Raw genomic sequence first — 17175 nt, 5'->3', positions numbered from 1 at the left:
GGCTGTCAAAATCTAAGCCTTCTTATACAGAAGGGGATATTGATACTTTTAATGTATAATCGCAGTAATTTTCTCTGCAAAATCGCAAACCATCCAAGTTAATATATGCGTGATGTCATAGGCATACCCCAGTATCTAGGAAATCGGATACAACATAAGAACATAAGAACATTACAAAGTTTACAAACGAGAGAAGGCCATTCGCCCCATCGTGCTCGTTTGGTGTCCATTAATAACTAAGTGATCCAAGGATCCTATCCAATCTATTTTTAAATGTTCCCAAACTTTCATCTTCTACCACATCGCTGGGGAGTTTGTTCAGATTGTGACTACTCTCTGTGTGAAGAAGTGTCTCCTGTTTTCCGTCTTGAATGTCTTGAAGCCCAATTTCCATTTGTGTCCCTGGTGTGTGTCCCTGCTGATCTGGAAAAGCTCCTCTGGTTTGATGTGGTCGATGCCTTTCATGATTTTGAAGACTTGGATCAAGTCCCCACGTAGTCTCCTCTGTTCCAGGGTGAAAAGGTTCAGGTCCTCAGTCTCTCAGTAGGACTTTCCCTTCAGACCTGGAATAAGTCTGGATGCTCTCCTCTGAACTGCCTCTAGAGCAGCGATATCTTTCTTGAAGTGTGGAGCCCAGAACTGTCCACAGTATCCAGATGAGCTCTAACTAGTGCATTGTACAGTCTGAACATCACTGCCCTTGTTCTCAATTCTACACTTTTGACAATATACTCTAACATCCTGTTTGCCTTTTTTATTGCTTCCCCACAATGTTTGGATGGAGAAAGTGAGGAGTCCACATAGACTCCTAGGTCTTTCTCATGCGTTACTTCATCTAGTTCTAGTCCTCCCATAGTGTAATTATAGTGGACATTTTTGTTACCTGCATGTAATACCTTGCACTTGTCCACATTGAATTTCATTTGCCAGGTGTCGGCCCACAACTGAATATTATCTAAGTCCCTCTGAATAGCCTGTGCTGCCAAGATTGTATCTGCTGAGCCACCTATTTTAGTATCATCTGCAAATTTGACAAGTTTGCTAACTATCCCAGAGTCCAGATCATTAATATAGATTAGAAAAAGCACAGGCCCTAGTACTGATCCCTGTGGAACTCCACTAACAACCTCACTCCAGTGAGAAGCAACTACTCTAATCAACACCCTCTGTTTCCTATACATCAACCAGTTCATAATCCATCTACTTACATTACCCTGAATGCCTACAGCTTCCAATTTGAGGATCAGTCTTTGGTGTGTAACCTTATCAATAGCTTTTTGAAAATGTAAGTATATCATATCATATGCTTTTACCTGATCTACAGCTGCAGTTGGATGTTGAAAAAATGATCTGCCTCGTCTAAACCCATGTTGACTATCTTCAAGAATATGGTTTTCATTAAGATGCTCCTCTATTTTCTGTCTAATCATTTTCTCCAACATTTTACAGGTGATGCAGGTGAGACTGATTGGTCTGTAATTTCCTGGCTCAGTTTTGTCCCCTTTCTTGTGGATTGGTATGACATTTGCTGTCTTCCAGTCAGTTGGCACATCCCCTGTTCTAAGTGTCATTTGGAATAATCGAGTTAGCGGCCTATAAATCATTTCCCTCATTTCTTTAAGTACTGTTAGAAATATACCATCTGGCCCAGCTGATTTGTTTGTTTTTAATTAGTCCCTTTAGTGCCTCCTCCTCATTTATGCTGATAAGTTAAAAAAGGCCGCCCAACGCCGGAGACATCTCCAGCTCAATCAACCGGCAAAAGCGGGATATGTTCGCCATTTTCAGGCTAGCAACTGGGAACGATACACTAGGCTTACAGGCTCAGTTCGACACAAGAGGCTGTACTGCTGGGGGGCTTGTTTTGGGACCGACAAGGGTGCATGGAGTTGGAAAGGCTACGATAATCTTAGCTGTTTAAGGCTGCACAAAAACACCAAAACACAGCAGGATGGATTTTGTTTTCAAGTGAACATCATTGGTTAGTGAAACTGATTTTTTATTGCTGGTTTTGTTACAATGTTGCATTTGAACTGGTTGCATTTTGTTTCCACACACTTGTTGAATGATTGTTGTTCATAAAGTGACTGCCTCCGTGATGTCCGGTAGTGTGCGTGCGCGCGTAACTACAACAATGCGATTTTCGAAGATGGAGCAGTAAAATTATATTTTGCCTAAAGCAGAAAAATGGCCAGGGACGCCCCTTATTTTTTGTTAGTGATTTTTTTTTTTGAGGGAGGTGGAGGTATAGAAGGCATGGTTCGCCACTGCTTAAAGGTATGGAGTGTAGGGGCGCTTCTCAAAGCATTACACAGCCCTGGTTGCTTCAGTAGTTTGCAATGGGGGTGCTGGAGAAATAAGAGCTTTTACATAATTTTTTATAATAATGTAAATAAATCCAACCCTAATCGCATACAAACTACACCTCACCATAAAGACACAAAAGCAGAATGCATGGTTCAACATTATATTGTTTATTGATTTCTTACACTTAATTTGGCTGAAATTGAACCACTCTAACTGATGTTAATTTAACTTGCTTTATCTTACATTTTGCTACTATTTCACATTCCCCAAACAGTTGTTCTTATTGAAACGCAATTCTAATTAAGAAGCTGTGTAAAGGCCTTATTAATCACCTCATATTTGTTCGTTCTACCAATTAACTCCAGGAAGATGATAATAATGATGTATATACTTGTGTATATAGGCAGGCAGGCGGCAATTGGGAACATTAAAGGCTAGGAAGACAGCATTGAGGGACAGAGGAAGCCGCTGATTGGAACAAGGGAATTGTTCACGGCAGGATAAGTACTCTGTCCTATGGGAAAACTCTCCTTGGTCTTGAATGAGAGTTTTGGCTGATGATTGCTGTGCACCTTTCCTGGCTCCTGGCTGTCTCTTCGTAACACAAGTGTGGCATCCTGAGGAGAAAAAGAAATGGTTCATCTGAGTATAGATACTGGACTGAGTCTGCACTATTTCTACTTATGTCGCAGGGCTGGTAGAGACGGTGTGTTCCCCCGGTGGTCAGCTGGGCCCGAGGCGGAAAGTAGTGCACCTGTGTAGAGACACACTGGGGAAAAGGATAGCAGAGGATGTGAATGAGAAAAAAACATCTGTAGTGTGTGTGGTTTCACTTACCCGGCCTCAATGATGCATCCCTCCTGAATTTTTTTTCCTTGTTTCTCTCTCCCTTCCCAGGATTGGTGGCACTGCAGAGCCTGGAACAGAGGCTGACAATGTGGACGGGGGACCCCGTGCTGCCAAGCCACCTAGAGATCTACCTGCTACAAACTCGAATGGACATTCGTGACTATGAGACTCCCTTTGTATATTTGCACTGTAATTCCGGGACTTTGACTATTGGGGGGGGGGGGCAGGCAAGACAGGCTTGGCTTTTAGTATAGTTTTATTGGGGATTTTTTTAGGATTAGTTTTAGTGATTTTAGTGCCTGTCTTTTAAACATTTTGTGTTTGTTTTCTTTGCAAGATTGCGAGCGCAATCGCCTATTATTAAAGGTGGTTTTAATTATTTTTATTGTTGGTAATGGGGCCTCTAGCCCAGCTGACTTCGTGCCCCTCCTGGCAGCCATTGAAATAAACTTGTGTGTAACTCTGAATTTTGACTCAGTGGTGTGTGCATCGGGATCTTGCTAAAGCCTGTGCGGGGAGAGGGGGGGGAAAAGTGAGACCCCCTTCTCACTGGAATAAAATAGGGGTGGTGTGGTCATGTGATGGTGGCAATTGTTCCCCCGTTTGTCATCATCACACCTACATCAGACATAACACCAACCCTGTGTGGAATCGGACCCACAAAGCCAGGTTCGCAGCGGTGTATCTTAACCACTATACCAGCAAATGCATGTGAAGTGCCCCCCTGTGAAAACTGTTTTAAATAGCCGCAGCCATCTGTGTCAATTAGGTGTAGTCTATATAGACTAAATTATTGGAATTATTTAAAAATACATGTATAACTTGAGAAAAATGTGTGTGGGGGGGTAACAACACTCTATTACATGTGCTTTCTGGACATTAATAATGCAGTACTTAGGATTCTTTTAAGTGGTTGTCACGGGTCAAACCGGACTGAAATATTCTCAAAACTAGTCCCCCCTCCCCACCAGCACAGCCCCCCTGCATCACATTTAGTGCTCCATCGATTGACCCGCCCTCTGCGTGTGCCTCGTGAAGGTGATAACCTGCCCCCTCAGGTGATTGACAAACATTAAAATGAAAATTCAACGATCACTTGGCAGACAGCGAAATAAATGACTGAATTTATTTATTAATTGATTAAATAACTGATTAATTTACAAATTGATGAATTAATTTATGAATTAAATATTTAATTTTGACCCTTATAATCCTCCATACAACTCTGTAATTCAAAAGAGCCTGATGTGCATTGATTACGACGACGCATTGATGACAACTGAATCCTTCGGTGAATCTGTTGCGGTTCACGCCACTGGCTGGTCTCGCTGCTGCCGTTATCATGGGGTGATCAACCTGGGAGAGGAGACTGGTTGTTTCGCTTCAGCCAAGGTGAAGAGTTGGCAACTGTTGTTTATATTGCATTCAGTTTTATTATTTTTGCTTTTGGTTCTTGCTTTAGTGCTTGTGTAGCAAAGTTTATTCTATTAGTTTTTGTTTTTGCTTTGAACTGATCCGATCTGTGCTTTTGCTGCTTATTGGAAGAAATGGAGAGACTCGACAGCACTTTACACTTATGGCTGGTTGAGCTTGATTAGCACTAGCTTGGACTGCTCTTCCTACAATAAAATGTAAAAGCACCCCTTATGTATCGATTCTGAGTGCACCCTTCTGGGGTTAAAACAAACATGATGTTTGTGAGTACATTCAAGTTTTCCATTGATCTCTGGATTATCTCTAAATATAGCGGTTTTACACATAGAAACAAACACACACAGGCACACATCTTGTTTGCACACAAGTCTTTGGCCTCAGCGTACAGTCAATTCTCTGCTTCACAGTTGGCTCAGAGTTTCACTACCACGTGTTGGGAGCTCTCTGCAGAGATACTGGCATTACTGTTGGAAAAGCCACCTTTTATATATGTTTTCTTTGCAATCTAAGCACCTTATCTTTAGTTTTTCACCAATCGCCACTAACCTATCCTTATCAATGAAGTTGTTCAGTTTTTTTTCTTTGGACACTTCTACAACGGGGGATCACAATATTTACCAGGGGAAAACTATATGAGATCTGTTACCTCGGCGTTGCCCTTACTACTGGTATGATTAAGGGGTGGTGTAGTCAAATCAATATCCCTGTAGGCTTTGTGCGACACTGTTTGAACATTCCTCTGGGTTCGCTTTGCAGGACACTCTTGTTCATGCTTCCCCAGGGGTGATGAGAGCAGTGTGGGCCGAAGCGAGCTGCATCAAAGAGATTCCATGAGTCCGATGCATTGCACACATTGTATAGTGTGGCTCAGTGCTGCTTTCCGCACACACATGCTGGCCTTTGACTTTTGACCTGTGTGTGTGTGTGTGTATATATGTGTGTGTGCACGTGTCATTCCTTGCCTGGCTGTGTGCATGTGGATGGTGTGCACCCAGAAACGGACAGCGCCCCACCAGGGAGCACTGTGCTCTCCATGAACCATGACGCCCAGATAGTGTTTACAAGTGATTTATTTATTTTAAGATTTATATTTGCAGGGCTTAAAAGGTTAGAACAGAAACTGTTACAGGACAGAGGAGTTTGCTTTCCAGCTGGCTGTTGGCGTTTAGGACAAGCAGAGCTTCGGGTCAGTGCAGGGCAGGGCAGCAGGAGTCACCGCACCCCCCCGCTAGCATGAAGAAAACAACGTCAGCACCCCCCCCAGCATGCAAGAAACACCATCAGCATAGAGAACGCTACAATATTAAAGTTCAATGCATTTTTTCTGCTTTGTATCGTACTCCAGGTGCTGGCGATTAAACTTGTGTATCACTTCTATTCAATGTCTTGGTCTCATTTTCAAAGCTGATCTTGGGTTTGTTTCTCAGTAAGAAACCGAAAGAGCCTGCAAGCGGTGTGGGTTACTGGGGGGAATGCGGCCTTATCAACGGAGTAACCCCAAGTGCCTGGCCAGCTTTAGTACAGCTAGTTCTCTGGAGGGACGAGGCAGCAGACCAGACATTGAGCTTTGTGTTGCCACAGTCTGAGGGTGTACACTGTGGTCATCTTTGTGAGCATTAAAACAAATTCAGAGTGTATTAACAGACCCCTCTCCACCTCCAGGTGTGACTGCTGACCTGAATGTGAAAATGTACAGCAGTTTAATTGTCCATGACTCATGTGTATAAGTGCTCATCTTCAGTAAACATGACCTCCACACAGCTGTCTCATAATAAAGCCTTTGATTCAGACAGTATTTGCTGCTGCTTTGCGGGTGAAGACAGTGGCAGGTTATTGACTGCAGGTCGGGGTGCATGTGAGCTGAGGCAGATCACTTCAAAGCATACTGGCTCAGAAAGAGGCACAATTTGTTCATGTATCGTTTTTAAGCTTTTTTATTAACAGTTTTTCACCACCTACAAGGCATTCAAAGCATGTGACACTAGACTCATTTCTTACAGACTACAACCTAAGATAAGAAAATCAATAGCTCACCCTGAACATTTCAGCAGCAGATCAATAAAAGACTGAGAAACATGTCAACCTGTCCACCCCTGTTTTTACTGCTCTGTTTCTGATTGGATCTGATGCTACCTGTCTGTGCTGCGGCCTGTGATTCTTCCTACGCTACAAGCTCTACAGCAGGGTAGGGCAGCTCCTGTCCTTGAGGGGCTCGAGGCTCCTGCAGGATCCATAGTCCCTTCGCTAAGACCTGGAACCAGTAAAAGACTGGACTTTGTGAACATTAGTAATCACTCCAGACTGGAGGTGGAGTGGACACCAGAAAGCCCTCGGCCCCAAGGTGGGGAGCTGCCCTACCCTGATCTACTCCCTCTCTACTTCTCCAGTCTGTCCCCACACCCCTCCCACCTGGCTAGACGCAGGCCATTTTCTTGCAGATGCAGCCAGTCAGGATGGGAAAGGTGATGCTGAGAGTGCTGCCCCCCTGGCAGGACAGGATCACCTCCGCACTGTGCCCCACCACAGGGCTGCAGCACTTACAGAGCTGGTAGGTAGTGGGCAGCCCCTGTTCGGACTCCGTGTACCTGCAGGCAGACAGGAGAGCGTTGCACAGGTATACAGAGGCCAGTTCACATCACTGGACAGTGCTGTTCTGGGACTGGTTAGTGTAATAGTATCTTAAAGTTACTCTACTCTCTCGTGTCGTCTTTTTAGATGTATGTATGTGTATATATAGTATAAAAGGAATAATATCCTTATGTAGGATTCATAGGACACACACATTATATGTATATATATATATATATATATATAAGGATTATTTATGGCTGAACTCTGACAGGCTGTCAGCTGTGTAAAACATCCTGCCACTGGGATTTCCGTGGCCTGGCATATGACTTGGTCAACGCGTCACTGAAGGAAATGGTGTGAATTAAAGGGTGTGTAAATCTCTGAGCACAGCTGGGTTTAGTGCACTTTCTGCCAGAGCCGTTGACACGGCTCCCTAGGAGCAGCAACCAGCGCTTTGCAACTACAGTAATGTAAATTATAACAGAGAACAGCTGCCTGGGCCAAGTGTCACTGCAAGGCAAAGAAGCTAAAGTCTGGAGCTGGAGCTCATGGGACATCCCTCCCTGGGGAGAGCGGTGCACAGCTGTGTAGGAGGAAAGCAAGACGAACACCAACAGTTCCCTCTGCACCCCTCCACCAACATGAGCTCCCAAGCTCAGATGTATCTTTACTTTAATGATGAATCGAGTTGAATTAGTGTCAGAGTGATGCAGCCAAACCAAAGAACCAGGCAGTCCATGTCAGATGCTTAAGGAGGCACATTGATTGAGCCCTGAAACCCTCTTACCCCGAGCCCGAACTGCAGGTGCCTTGGCATGTCTGGACGCCTACTTCTGCTGTACAATTCTGCACGGAGATCACCCTGATGCTGTTGGTCATCCTGCAGGTTTCAACATCTAGAACTGAAAACGAGTAAACGAGCAGTGATGTTTTAGCAAACTCATTATAAACTCTTCAACATATCCTTCGTTGTATGTTTTCCATATTAGGTCATGCGTGTCTCTGTGCCTTTGAGGGGAAATTACTTATTTTGACCTCCACCACCTGATGCAGTTTGAGCAAGGGTCAGGTACCGGTTTCTTGAAGCCTACTGGCTCTAGACATGACACCCGTGCCCAGCTGCATGAGAACACAGAGTTTGTGCTGAGTTGAAGAGGTGCTGCACCAGGAACCTCAACATACTGAAGTGAAAACGCTACTAAACTTATATTTAATACTGCTGGTCCAAAATAATAAAGCTAGTTGTATTATTGTTATTATTACAGGTCTGCTGCTATCACTGGTATTGCTGCTGATGCTTTTATCTGCATTGGTTTGCATGTGTCTCTCTGTGGTTTGTGTCCTAAGAGGACGCTCTGCTCAATGAAGACCCGTGGACTGGGCTGAATAAACCCAGTCTGCCCACAGGGCTGCGCCGGCACCTCACGCTGCGCAGAGTGAAGGTCACAACCCCCCCGACTCACCTGCGAATTGGATCTGAGGTGTGATCTTCTGTGTTGTCCACATTGACCGTGTTATTATTGCTGCTGGTGATGTAGATCCTATAGATGTCAGTAGCGTAGTTGTAGTCGATGGTGTTTGTGTAGTTGTTGTGGGTTGCAGAGTTGTTGATAATGTTGTTGATGGCGTTTGTGTAGTTGATGATGTTTCTGTAGTTGTTGGTGTTTGTGTCATTGTTGTGGGCTGCTGGGTGGTTAATGTAGTTGATGGTGGTTGTGTAGCTGGGGATGTGGATTCTGGCAGGGTGTGTGTTGTAGGTGGTTGTGTAGCTGTGGTTAATGCAGTTGATGGTGTTTGTGTAGTTGTAGTCATGGATTCTGGCAGGGTGTGTGTTGTAGGTGGTTGTGTAGCTGTGGTTAATATAGTTGATGGTGGTTGTGTTATTGTTGTAGGTTGCTGGTTTGATAATGTTGTTGATGGTGTATGTGTAGTTGATGATGTTTCTGTAGTTGTTGGTGTTTGTGTTGTTGTTGTGGGCTGCTGGGTGGTTAATGTAGTTGATGGTGGTTGTGTAGTTGTGGTTGTGGATTCTGGCAGGGTGGGTGTTGTAGGTGGTTGTGTAGCTGTTCTTAATGTAGTTGATGGTGTTTGTGTAGTTGTGGTTGTGAATTCTGGCAGGTTGGGTCCTGTAGGTGGTTGTGTAGCTGTGGTTAATGCAGTTGATGGTGTTTGTGTCATTGTTGTAGGTTGCTGGGTTGATAATGTTGTTGATGGTGTTTGTCTAGTTGATGATGTTTCTTTAGTTCTTGGTGTTTGTGTCGTTGTTGTGGGCTGCTGAGTGGTTAATGTAGTTGATGGTGGTTGTGTAGTTGTGGTTGTGAATTCTGGCAGGGTGGGTGTTGTAGGCGGTTGTGTAGCCGTGGTTAATGTAGTTGATGGTGGTTGTGTGGCTGTGGATTCTGGCAGGGTGGGTCCTGTAGGTGATTGTGTAGCTGTGGTTAATGCAGTTGATGGTGTTTGTGTCATTGTTGTAGGTTGCTGGGTTGATAATGTAGTTGATGGTGTTTGTCTAGTTGATGATGTTTCTGTAGTTGTTGGTGTTTGTGTTGTTGTTGTTTGCTGCTGGGTGGTTAATGTAGTTGATGGTGGTTGTGTAGTTGTGAATTCTGGCAGGGTGGGTGTTGTAGGCGGTTGTGTAGCCGTGGTTAATGTAGTTGATGGTGGTTGTGTGGCTGTGGATTCTGGCAGGGTGGGTCCTGTAGGTGATTGTGTAGCTGTGGTTAATGCAGTTGATGGTGTTTGTGTCATTGTTGTAGGTTGCTGGGTTGATAATGTAGTTGATGGTGTTTGTCTAGTTGATGATGTTTCTGTAGTTGTTGGTGTTTGTGTTGTTGTTGTGGGCTGCTGGGTGGTTAATGTAGTTGATGGTGGTTGTGTAGTTGTGAATTCTGGCAGGGTGGGTGTTGTAGGTGGTTGTGTAGCCGTGGTTAATGTAGTTGACGGTGGTTGTGTTATTGTTGTAGGTTGCTGGGTTGATAATGTTGTTGATGGTGTTTGTCTAGTTGATGATGTTTCTTTAGTTCTTGGTGTTTGTGTCGTTGTTGTGGGCTGCTGGGTGGTTAATGTAGTTGATGGTGGTTGTGTAGTTGTGGTTGTGAATTCTGGCAGGGTGGGTGTTGTAGGCGGTTGTGTAGCCGTGGTTAATGTAGTTGATGGTGGTTGTGTGGCTGTGGATTCTGGCAGGGTGGGTCCTGTAGGTGATTGTGTAGCTGTGGTTAATGCAGTTGATGGTGTTTGTGTCATTGTTGTAGGTTGCTGGGTTGATAATGTAGTTGATGGTGTTTGTCTAGTTGATGATGTTTCTGTAGTTGTTGGTGTTTGTGTTGTTGTTGTTTGCTGCTGGGTGGTTAATGTAGTTGATGGTGGTTGTGTAGTTGTGAATTCTGGCAGGGTGGGTGTTGTAGGCGGTTGTGTAGCCGTGGTTAATGTAGTTGATGGTGGTTGTGTGGTTGTGGATTCTGGCAGGGTGGGTCCTGTAGGTGATTGTGTAGTTGATGGTGGTTGTGTTATTGTTGTAGGTTGCTGGGTTGATAATGTTGTTGAAGGTGTATGTCTAGTTGATGTTTCTGTAGTTGTTGGTGTTTGTGTTGTTGTTGTGGGCTGCTGGGTGGTTAATGTAGTTGATGGTGGTTGTGTAGTTGTGAATTCTGGCAGGGTGGGTGTTGTAGGTGGTTGTGTAGCTGTGGTTAATGCAGTTGATGGTGTTTGTGTCATTGTTGTAGGTTGCTGGGTTGATAATGTTGTTGAAGGTGTATGTCTAGTTGATGATGTTTCTGTAGTTGTTGGTGTTTGTGTTGTTGTTGTGGGCTGCTGGGTGGTTAATGTAGTTGATGGTGGTTGTGTAGTTGTGAATTCTGGCAGGGTGGGTGTTGTAGGCGGTTGTGTAGCCGTGGTTAATGTAGTTGATGGTGGTTGTGTGGCTGTGGATTCTGGCAGGGTGGGTCCTGTAGGTGATTGTGTAGTTGATGGTGGTTGTGTTATTGTTGTAGGTTGCTGGGTTGATAATGTTGTTGAAGGTGTAGGTCTAGTTGATGATGTTTCTGTAGTTGTTGGTGTTTGTGTTGTTGTTGTGGGCTTCTGGGTGGTTAATGTAGTTGATGGTGGTTGTGTAGTTGTGGTTGTGGATTCTGGCAGGGTGGGTGTTGTAGGTGATTGTGTAGCTGTGGTTAATGCAGTTGATGGTGTTTGTGTCATTGTTGTAGGTTGCTGGGTTGATAATGTTGTTGAAGGTGTTTGTCTAGTTGATGATGTTTCTGTAGTTGTTGGTGTTTGTGTTGTTGTTGTTTGCTGCTGGGTGGTTAATGTAGTTGATGGTGGTTGTGTAGTTGTGGTTGTGAATTCTGGCAGGGTGGGTGTTGTAGGTGGTTGTGTAGCGGTTCCTAATGTAGTTGATGGTGTCTGTGTAGTTGTTGGCTTGATCGGTAATTCTGAAAGACACAAAGCACAGTCAGTGTAGCTCTCTCTCTCTCTCTCTCTCTCTCTCTCTCTCCCTCCATGTCTGTTGATGCTTTTATCTGCATTGGTTTGCATGCGTCTCTCTGAATAAACCCAGTCTGCCCACAGGGCTGCGCTGCGCACAGTGAAGGTCACAACCCCCCCGACTCACCTGTGAAGTGGATCTGAGGTGTGACCTTCTGTGTTGTCCACATTGACTGCGTTATTATTGCTGCTGGTGTTGTAGATCCTGTAGATGCCAGTGGCATAGTGGTAGTCGATGGCGTTTGTGTAGTTGTGGTTGTGAATTCTGGCAGGGTGGTTGGTTGTGTAGCTGTTGTACATGTAGTTGATGGTGGTTCTGTAGTTGTTGGCTTCTTCGGTAATTCTGAAAGACACACAGTGCAGTCAGTGCAGCTCTGCTAGGTGACGGTCCTGGTGATGGCACCAGCAGGGAGTAGGGCCTGTGGAGTCTGTGCTGACGGAAGCTACAGCACTGCGTCCTGTTCTTCCACAAACTCCCTGTGTCAGAGGGCAGCACAGCCCTGCTCGACCACTTCAAACAGGTCTGGAGCCCAGGAAACAGCCTGGTATGATGCCATTCTCATCTAACTCTGTCTTCATTGGCTAGAGGTAGAAGAGAAATTAGTAGAAATAGAAATATTTATTTTCTACTTACCTCTGTCTTCCAGATATCCATAATTTTGTTATTGCTACACTGAACAGCTGGAGAACATGCAGGGGCAGTTTCACATTCATAACAGTATGTCAGATCAGGAGGAAACACCCAAGAGATTACTGTGTGCTCTGACTGAAACGCATTTAGCTGGGTCGTACAGGCACACAGCACAGAAGCCCCTGCCAAGACAGGGCCACCGGCAGCTGGACTCACCACAGGGGGCACACCTCTGTAGTGCTTCATTGAAGTATTCATCAGAGGGGCATTTGTAGCAACCTGCACAGAAGACACAAAGAGGAGTGTGTTTGGGTCGTACTCACACAGTGCTGACAGTCAGATGACTGCTTGTAATGTTTGATGCCTTGAACTTAACTATTTTTGCACTTTGTTTTGCACTTATGTTGTAAGTCGCCCTGGATAAGGGCATCTGCCAAGAAATAAAAATAATAATAATGACCAAAGCTCAGTAGTTGGGCCCACTTTTGGGTTTACAAGCTGTATGGCCCTTGGAAAATTACCCTCCTGAAGCAGAAGTAGAGGAGCCCACACAAATTATTAAAGCAGTCTCATTTTGTACACAGCTTTTCACATCTAAGCGCTTTGCCACTCCACTCCCATGCGCCACAACACAACAGCCTGTCTCAGGGTGAAGGAGCTGAATGGACATCAAAAGAATTCCCAAGCAAAGAGCTTGTGGAAGACCTGACACAGGCGGTCCCTGGCTTTGATGTCACACATGGGTTTGGACAGCTTTAAACTGCATTCGCACAGACTCAGACAGATGTGGAGACCTCACCGCACAAATGGAAACCACTGAGAACTTCACCTTCAGGAACAAACTTAATAACTCAATGGCAGATTGATAATAATAACAGAGATATCACAGAGACACTGCACTCCACCACACCCATCGGCTCGCTCCAGCTCCTCAGTGTAAAATTACAGGTGTCACTCTTGAGACATCAGCCATATGCAAGAAGAAGAGGGGACAGGGCAAATGTGCACCATACCTTCCACATTACTGATCCTTGGGGAGCCCAAGGAGTTGAAGGGGCAGAGACAGGGCTGGTAGTGCCAGGTACAAGTCTTATTTTCGATGTAGGTGTAGGAGGATTCGACCTTCTTGTGTGAAATGTAGAAGTCACAGTAGACAGCTGGGAGAAAAGGAGAGAGCACTTTTTAACATTCATATTACTATTATTTTTATTATTTTAATAGCTTCATCACATGTTGATCAAGCAAAGGGTGTTTCAACTGGACTGTAGTTCATTTTGTTAATACCCAGATCTACCACTGTAAGTAGAACAAGAGAGATTAGGACAGAGAGTCAGAGACAGAATCACAGGGAGAGAGAGATTAGGACAGAGAGAGTACAAGACAGAGAATCAGAAGGAGAGACAGGGACATAGAGAGGCAGATAGAAAGAGAGAGAGAGAGAGAGACGAGGACAGAGAGACTGGACTCACGGCAGAAGTCAGGTGTCCTCCAGTCCACACACACGCCCTGATCCAGACACTCTTTTGCATACACAGCGACTGCGTTACAGATGCATTCGCAGTCCCCACCCGTTGAGCATGCGCAGCCGTCCTGCACACAGGCCTCGTAGAAAGGCAGGTAGTAGACCTGCACACAGACACCGCATGCATTGCTGTCATTTCTGCACTGCACAGTTGAATTACAAACAAAAACACCTCTCTCTGTACATACATATATACGACCTCAGCTAATCAACAGAGACACACAGAGCACAGATTTCTACAGCAGCAGCCTCACTGTGGGAGGAGAGAGAGAGATAGCACAAGAGTGCAAGAGAGATGGGAGTAGGTAGGGGGATTCAGATGATGCTGACCTGTTTGAGTAGAGAGAGAGAGGAGCAGATAGACGAAGAGAGAGGAGACACAGGGAGACAGAAAGAGAGACAATGAGATCAGAGCCTCAGACCTGGTCATGGCAGGGCTGGAACACAATGCTCTTGATGATGTCACAGCGCCGCTGTGCCCAAGCCTGGCGCATGGGGTTTATTTCACAGGTGCTGGACAGCAGTGGGGCATCAGGGCAGCTAGGGTCGGTCCTCCAGGAATTGGCGAACTGCAGAGTGTCAGCAGTCAGGTCCCCGTTCTGCAACGTGAAGTCGTCGCCATTCTTCCCGTTGAAGTTGCCACACAAACCGCATAGAGTCACCTGAGAGGCAAGCAGGGGTTGGGCACAGAGTCACCTGAGAGGCAAGGTGTTCACCTCCCTCATTTGACACAGAATTATTCAGGAGACTATTTTCAGTTTGAAAAATGCTGTTGATTATAGCAAGCATGTCTTACCGGCCGCTTTTATTATTATTATTATTATTCAATTTCTTAGCAGACACCCTTATCCAGGGTAACTGGATAATTGTTACAGTATATCACATTATTTTTTTACATTTGTACCCATTCATACAGCTGGGCATTTACTGGAGCAAGGTAAAGTACCTTGCTCAAGGATACAACAGCAGTGCCCTGGAATTAAACCTACAACCCTCCACTTGAGAGTCAAGAGCCCTGACCACACCTGCACACTGCTGGCCACTTGCCTGACTTACTGTGCGGCTGACTTACTGGGCTGCTCTTGATGAGTTTGATGAGCACGTTCATGTTCTTGTTCCAGATGAGGGTCAGCTGGTTGGGCGGGGGGGGCACTGCCACTGTGACCACCAGGTACAGGGTGTTGTCCTGAACAGTGAAGTTGTCGGAGGCGGATGGGGGTGTGATGGTGTAGGAGCCCCCATCCAGCTGGAGCACCGCGTCCTGCAGCCACAGCGCAACATGACAACATGCACAACAACAAACAATGCGACAACACAACAACATGGCAACAAGCACAATGGCACATAAACACAACAGTAGAGGGGAAGGTAGTTAGAGAGAATACAGTAAGCACCTTCCTTTATGTAATTTTTTTTTTTTTTTTTTTTTTTTTTTTTTTTAATTCTCTTCCCCTCCAGCGCTGTTTTCCAATGACAGCTCGTCAGGTTGAATCAGGTGAAGTTCGTTAGCAGGGCTGCTGGGTGTCTGTGTCTCTGGTGGCACCGCTGGGAGTGTAGCCAGCGGTGCTGCAAGTCAGGCTCTTACCCCGACAGTGAGCTGGACGGCCCTGTAGCAGGTGTAGCCTGGGTTCCCACACAGCACGTTCTTGGTCTCCACAGAGAACTGGGGCTTCCCCTCCCCACTGCAGGAATCCTACAACAGTGGCCGTTACAAATACATTAGACACACAACCGCAGGCAAGAGCCACATTGGGCCACCGCAGCTGCTGAGGGGGAGAGATTGTAGCAGAGCGGCCGTGCAGTCAAGCAGATTCCTAAGGACCTGGCACCCCTGCCTGTGAACCCTCACATCACGGCACCAGCCATGCCTTGTGAGTGTGAGTGCGAGAGATACAGAGAGAGTGTGTATCTTGAGTACTTGACATCCACACATCCACCCCTACAGAGTGACAAACCCAGTACACTGCACTACATTACTCTGCAACAGTAGTCTCTAACCCTGGTCCTGGGGAGCCCCTATCCAGCAGGTTTTTGTGGTGACCCTTCTATCACCAATTTATAAACACCTGGAAGTATTTCATTCTGATCAATGAAGCAGGTGGTAAATTTAGTCCTTTAGAAACCATTGGAGCAATTATCTGAATACCTGCAGGCTGACTTGCTTAATTGATTTATAAGTCCCATGTGTTCCCAGTATTTAGAAATTGGTGACTTAAGGTGACCTATAAGATGAAGTGGATTGGGGCTCTCCAGGACCAGGGTAGGAGACCACTGCACCACACTAAATGACCACTCCCATAATGCAGGGGCTGATGTCAGTATAACAGGCTCGGCGGTGTGCCTGCTGCCACCCCTACCAGCAGCCCTAGTCTGGCCCACAGCCAAGCCCCACAGACAGCCCCACCACCCCACAGTCCCACCTGCAGCAGTAGGTAGGAGCAGCTGCCATCGAAGGTGAAGCTGAGGTCATCAAAGGTCCTGAAGTGCCCCTCTCCGTACTGCAGGCAGGTGCCCGGGCACACCTCGCTCAGGACACACTCCCATTGCCCCCCCTTACAGGTGCTGCACACAGACAAACACACACACACACACACACAAAGAGATGGACACACTTAGAAATATCTGGCTTTCCTAACATTAACGTTACAAATCCTGAAACCTCAAATAGAGAAGAATAAAAACATAAATACATTTTAAAATTAAAATCTGGACTCCTTTGGTCTGAAGAGACACCACCTGTGTTTAATCATTGTTCTCTAAGCAGCAGAAGCAGGAACAGTGATCCCGCCGCCCCCCTACCAGGTGTTGCACTCAGTCGTCAGGACTGTGCCGGCATAATACAGGTCCTGGCCCTGTTCGCAGGAACAGTTCTCCAGATTCACGCAGCCCTGCAGCTTGTCATCGTACTGGCCCAAGGGACAGAAGCAGCCGGTCACACAGCTCGTCTGGAACCACAAAGAAGTGGTGAAGCAGGGACAGTGAGAGCGGGAATGAGCAGAGTGACCGCAGCACTGGACAGCACACAGAGAGAGCAGGGCAGAGTGAGAGTGACCGCAGCGCTGGACAGCACACAGAGCAGACACGTACACAAACAGCCCCCGTCCTCAGACTCTGGCAGGTGGGCTCGCAGGCATTCTGGGTCTCGTTCACACAGGAGTGGAAGACCTTTGAGGAGTTGCAGCGGTCCATGTAGCTGTCTAGAAGAGAGAGCAGACACAGGACGTTACAGCATCCTTACTGCAAGGATGATACAACACACATCAGACTGTCAGACTTTAACTCAGGAGCATCTGCCTCTTCTGTTTAAATTCACGAGAACGTTAGTGAATGAAAACATGAACTATGAGACATGACAACCCTATCATTAATAAATATATTAATA

General features: G+C 45.9%; 2 protein-coding genes across 2 annotated transcripts; both read right to left on the bottom strand.

The window, feature by feature from the left end:
- Positions 1-6546: 6546 nt before the first annotated feature.
- LOC136747525 (mucin-2-like) lies at positions 6547-12004 on the bottom strand. The gene is made up of 4 exons (XM_066700406.1): positions 11768-12004; positions 8625-11588; positions 7949-8063; positions 6547-7175 (listed from the first exon to the last, which is right to left on the bottom strand). The coding sequence occupies exons 1-4, from the start codon at positions 11862-11864 to the stop codon at positions 7004-7006; spliced, it is 3348 nt and encodes a 1115-aa protein (XP_066556503.1). The 5' UTR covers positions 11865-12004; the 3' UTR covers positions 6547-7003.
- Positions 12005-12275: 271 nt separating this feature from the next.
- On the bottom strand, positions 12276-16543 carry LOC136748926 (mucin-6-like). Its single transcript, XM_066702935.1, has 8 exons — positions 16530-16543; positions 16214-16355; positions 15379-15486; positions 14866-15054; positions 14216-14455; positions 13741-13897; positions 13285-13428; positions 12276-12550 (listed from the first exon to the last, which is right to left on the bottom strand). The coding sequence occupies exons 1-8, from the start codon at positions 16541-16543 to the stop codon at positions 12369-12371; spliced, it is 1176 nt and encodes a 391-aa protein (XP_066559032.1). The 3' UTR covers positions 12276-12368.
- Positions 16544-17175: the final 632 nt, after the last annotated feature.

This window comes from Amia ocellicauda, chromosome 4 (assembly GCF_036373705.1).
Source record: "Amia ocellicauda isolate fAmiCal2 chromosome 4, fAmiCal2.hap1, whole genome shotgun sequence".
In the NCBI taxonomy this organism is placed as follows: domain Eukaryota; kingdom Metazoa; phylum Chordata; class Actinopteri; order Amiiformes; family Amiidae; genus Amia; species Amia ocellicauda.
The sequence above is the reverse complement of the archived record's forward strand: the minus strand, read 5'-3'. Positions and strand labels throughout refer to the sequence as shown.

Bases quoted from the DNA above. Each gene is read 5' to 3' on its own strand.
- LOC136748926 (XM_066702935.1), bottom strand. The intron at 13,898-14,215 runs GTCTGAGGCTCT...GTCTGTGTGCAG, and splicing joins TCCAGCCCTGCCATGACCAG to GTCTACTACCTGCCTTTCTA. The intron at 13,429-13,740 runs GTGAGTCCAGTC...CTTTTCTCCCAG, and splicing joins GAGGACACCTGACTTCTGCC to CTGTCTACTGTGACTTCTAC.
- LOC136747525 (XM_066700406.1), bottom strand. From the start codon at position 11,864: ATGCCACTGGCATCTACAGGATCTACAACACCAGCAGCAATAATAACG. The intron at 8,064-8,624 runs GTGAGTCGGGGG...ACTCGTTTTCAG, and splicing joins ACCTCAGATCCAATTCGCAG to TTCTAGATGTTGAAACCTGC. The intron at 7,176-7,948 runs GTAAGAGGGTTT...GTCTGCCTGCAG, and splicing joins ACCTGCAGTTCGGGCTCGGG to GTACACGGAGTCCGAACAGG.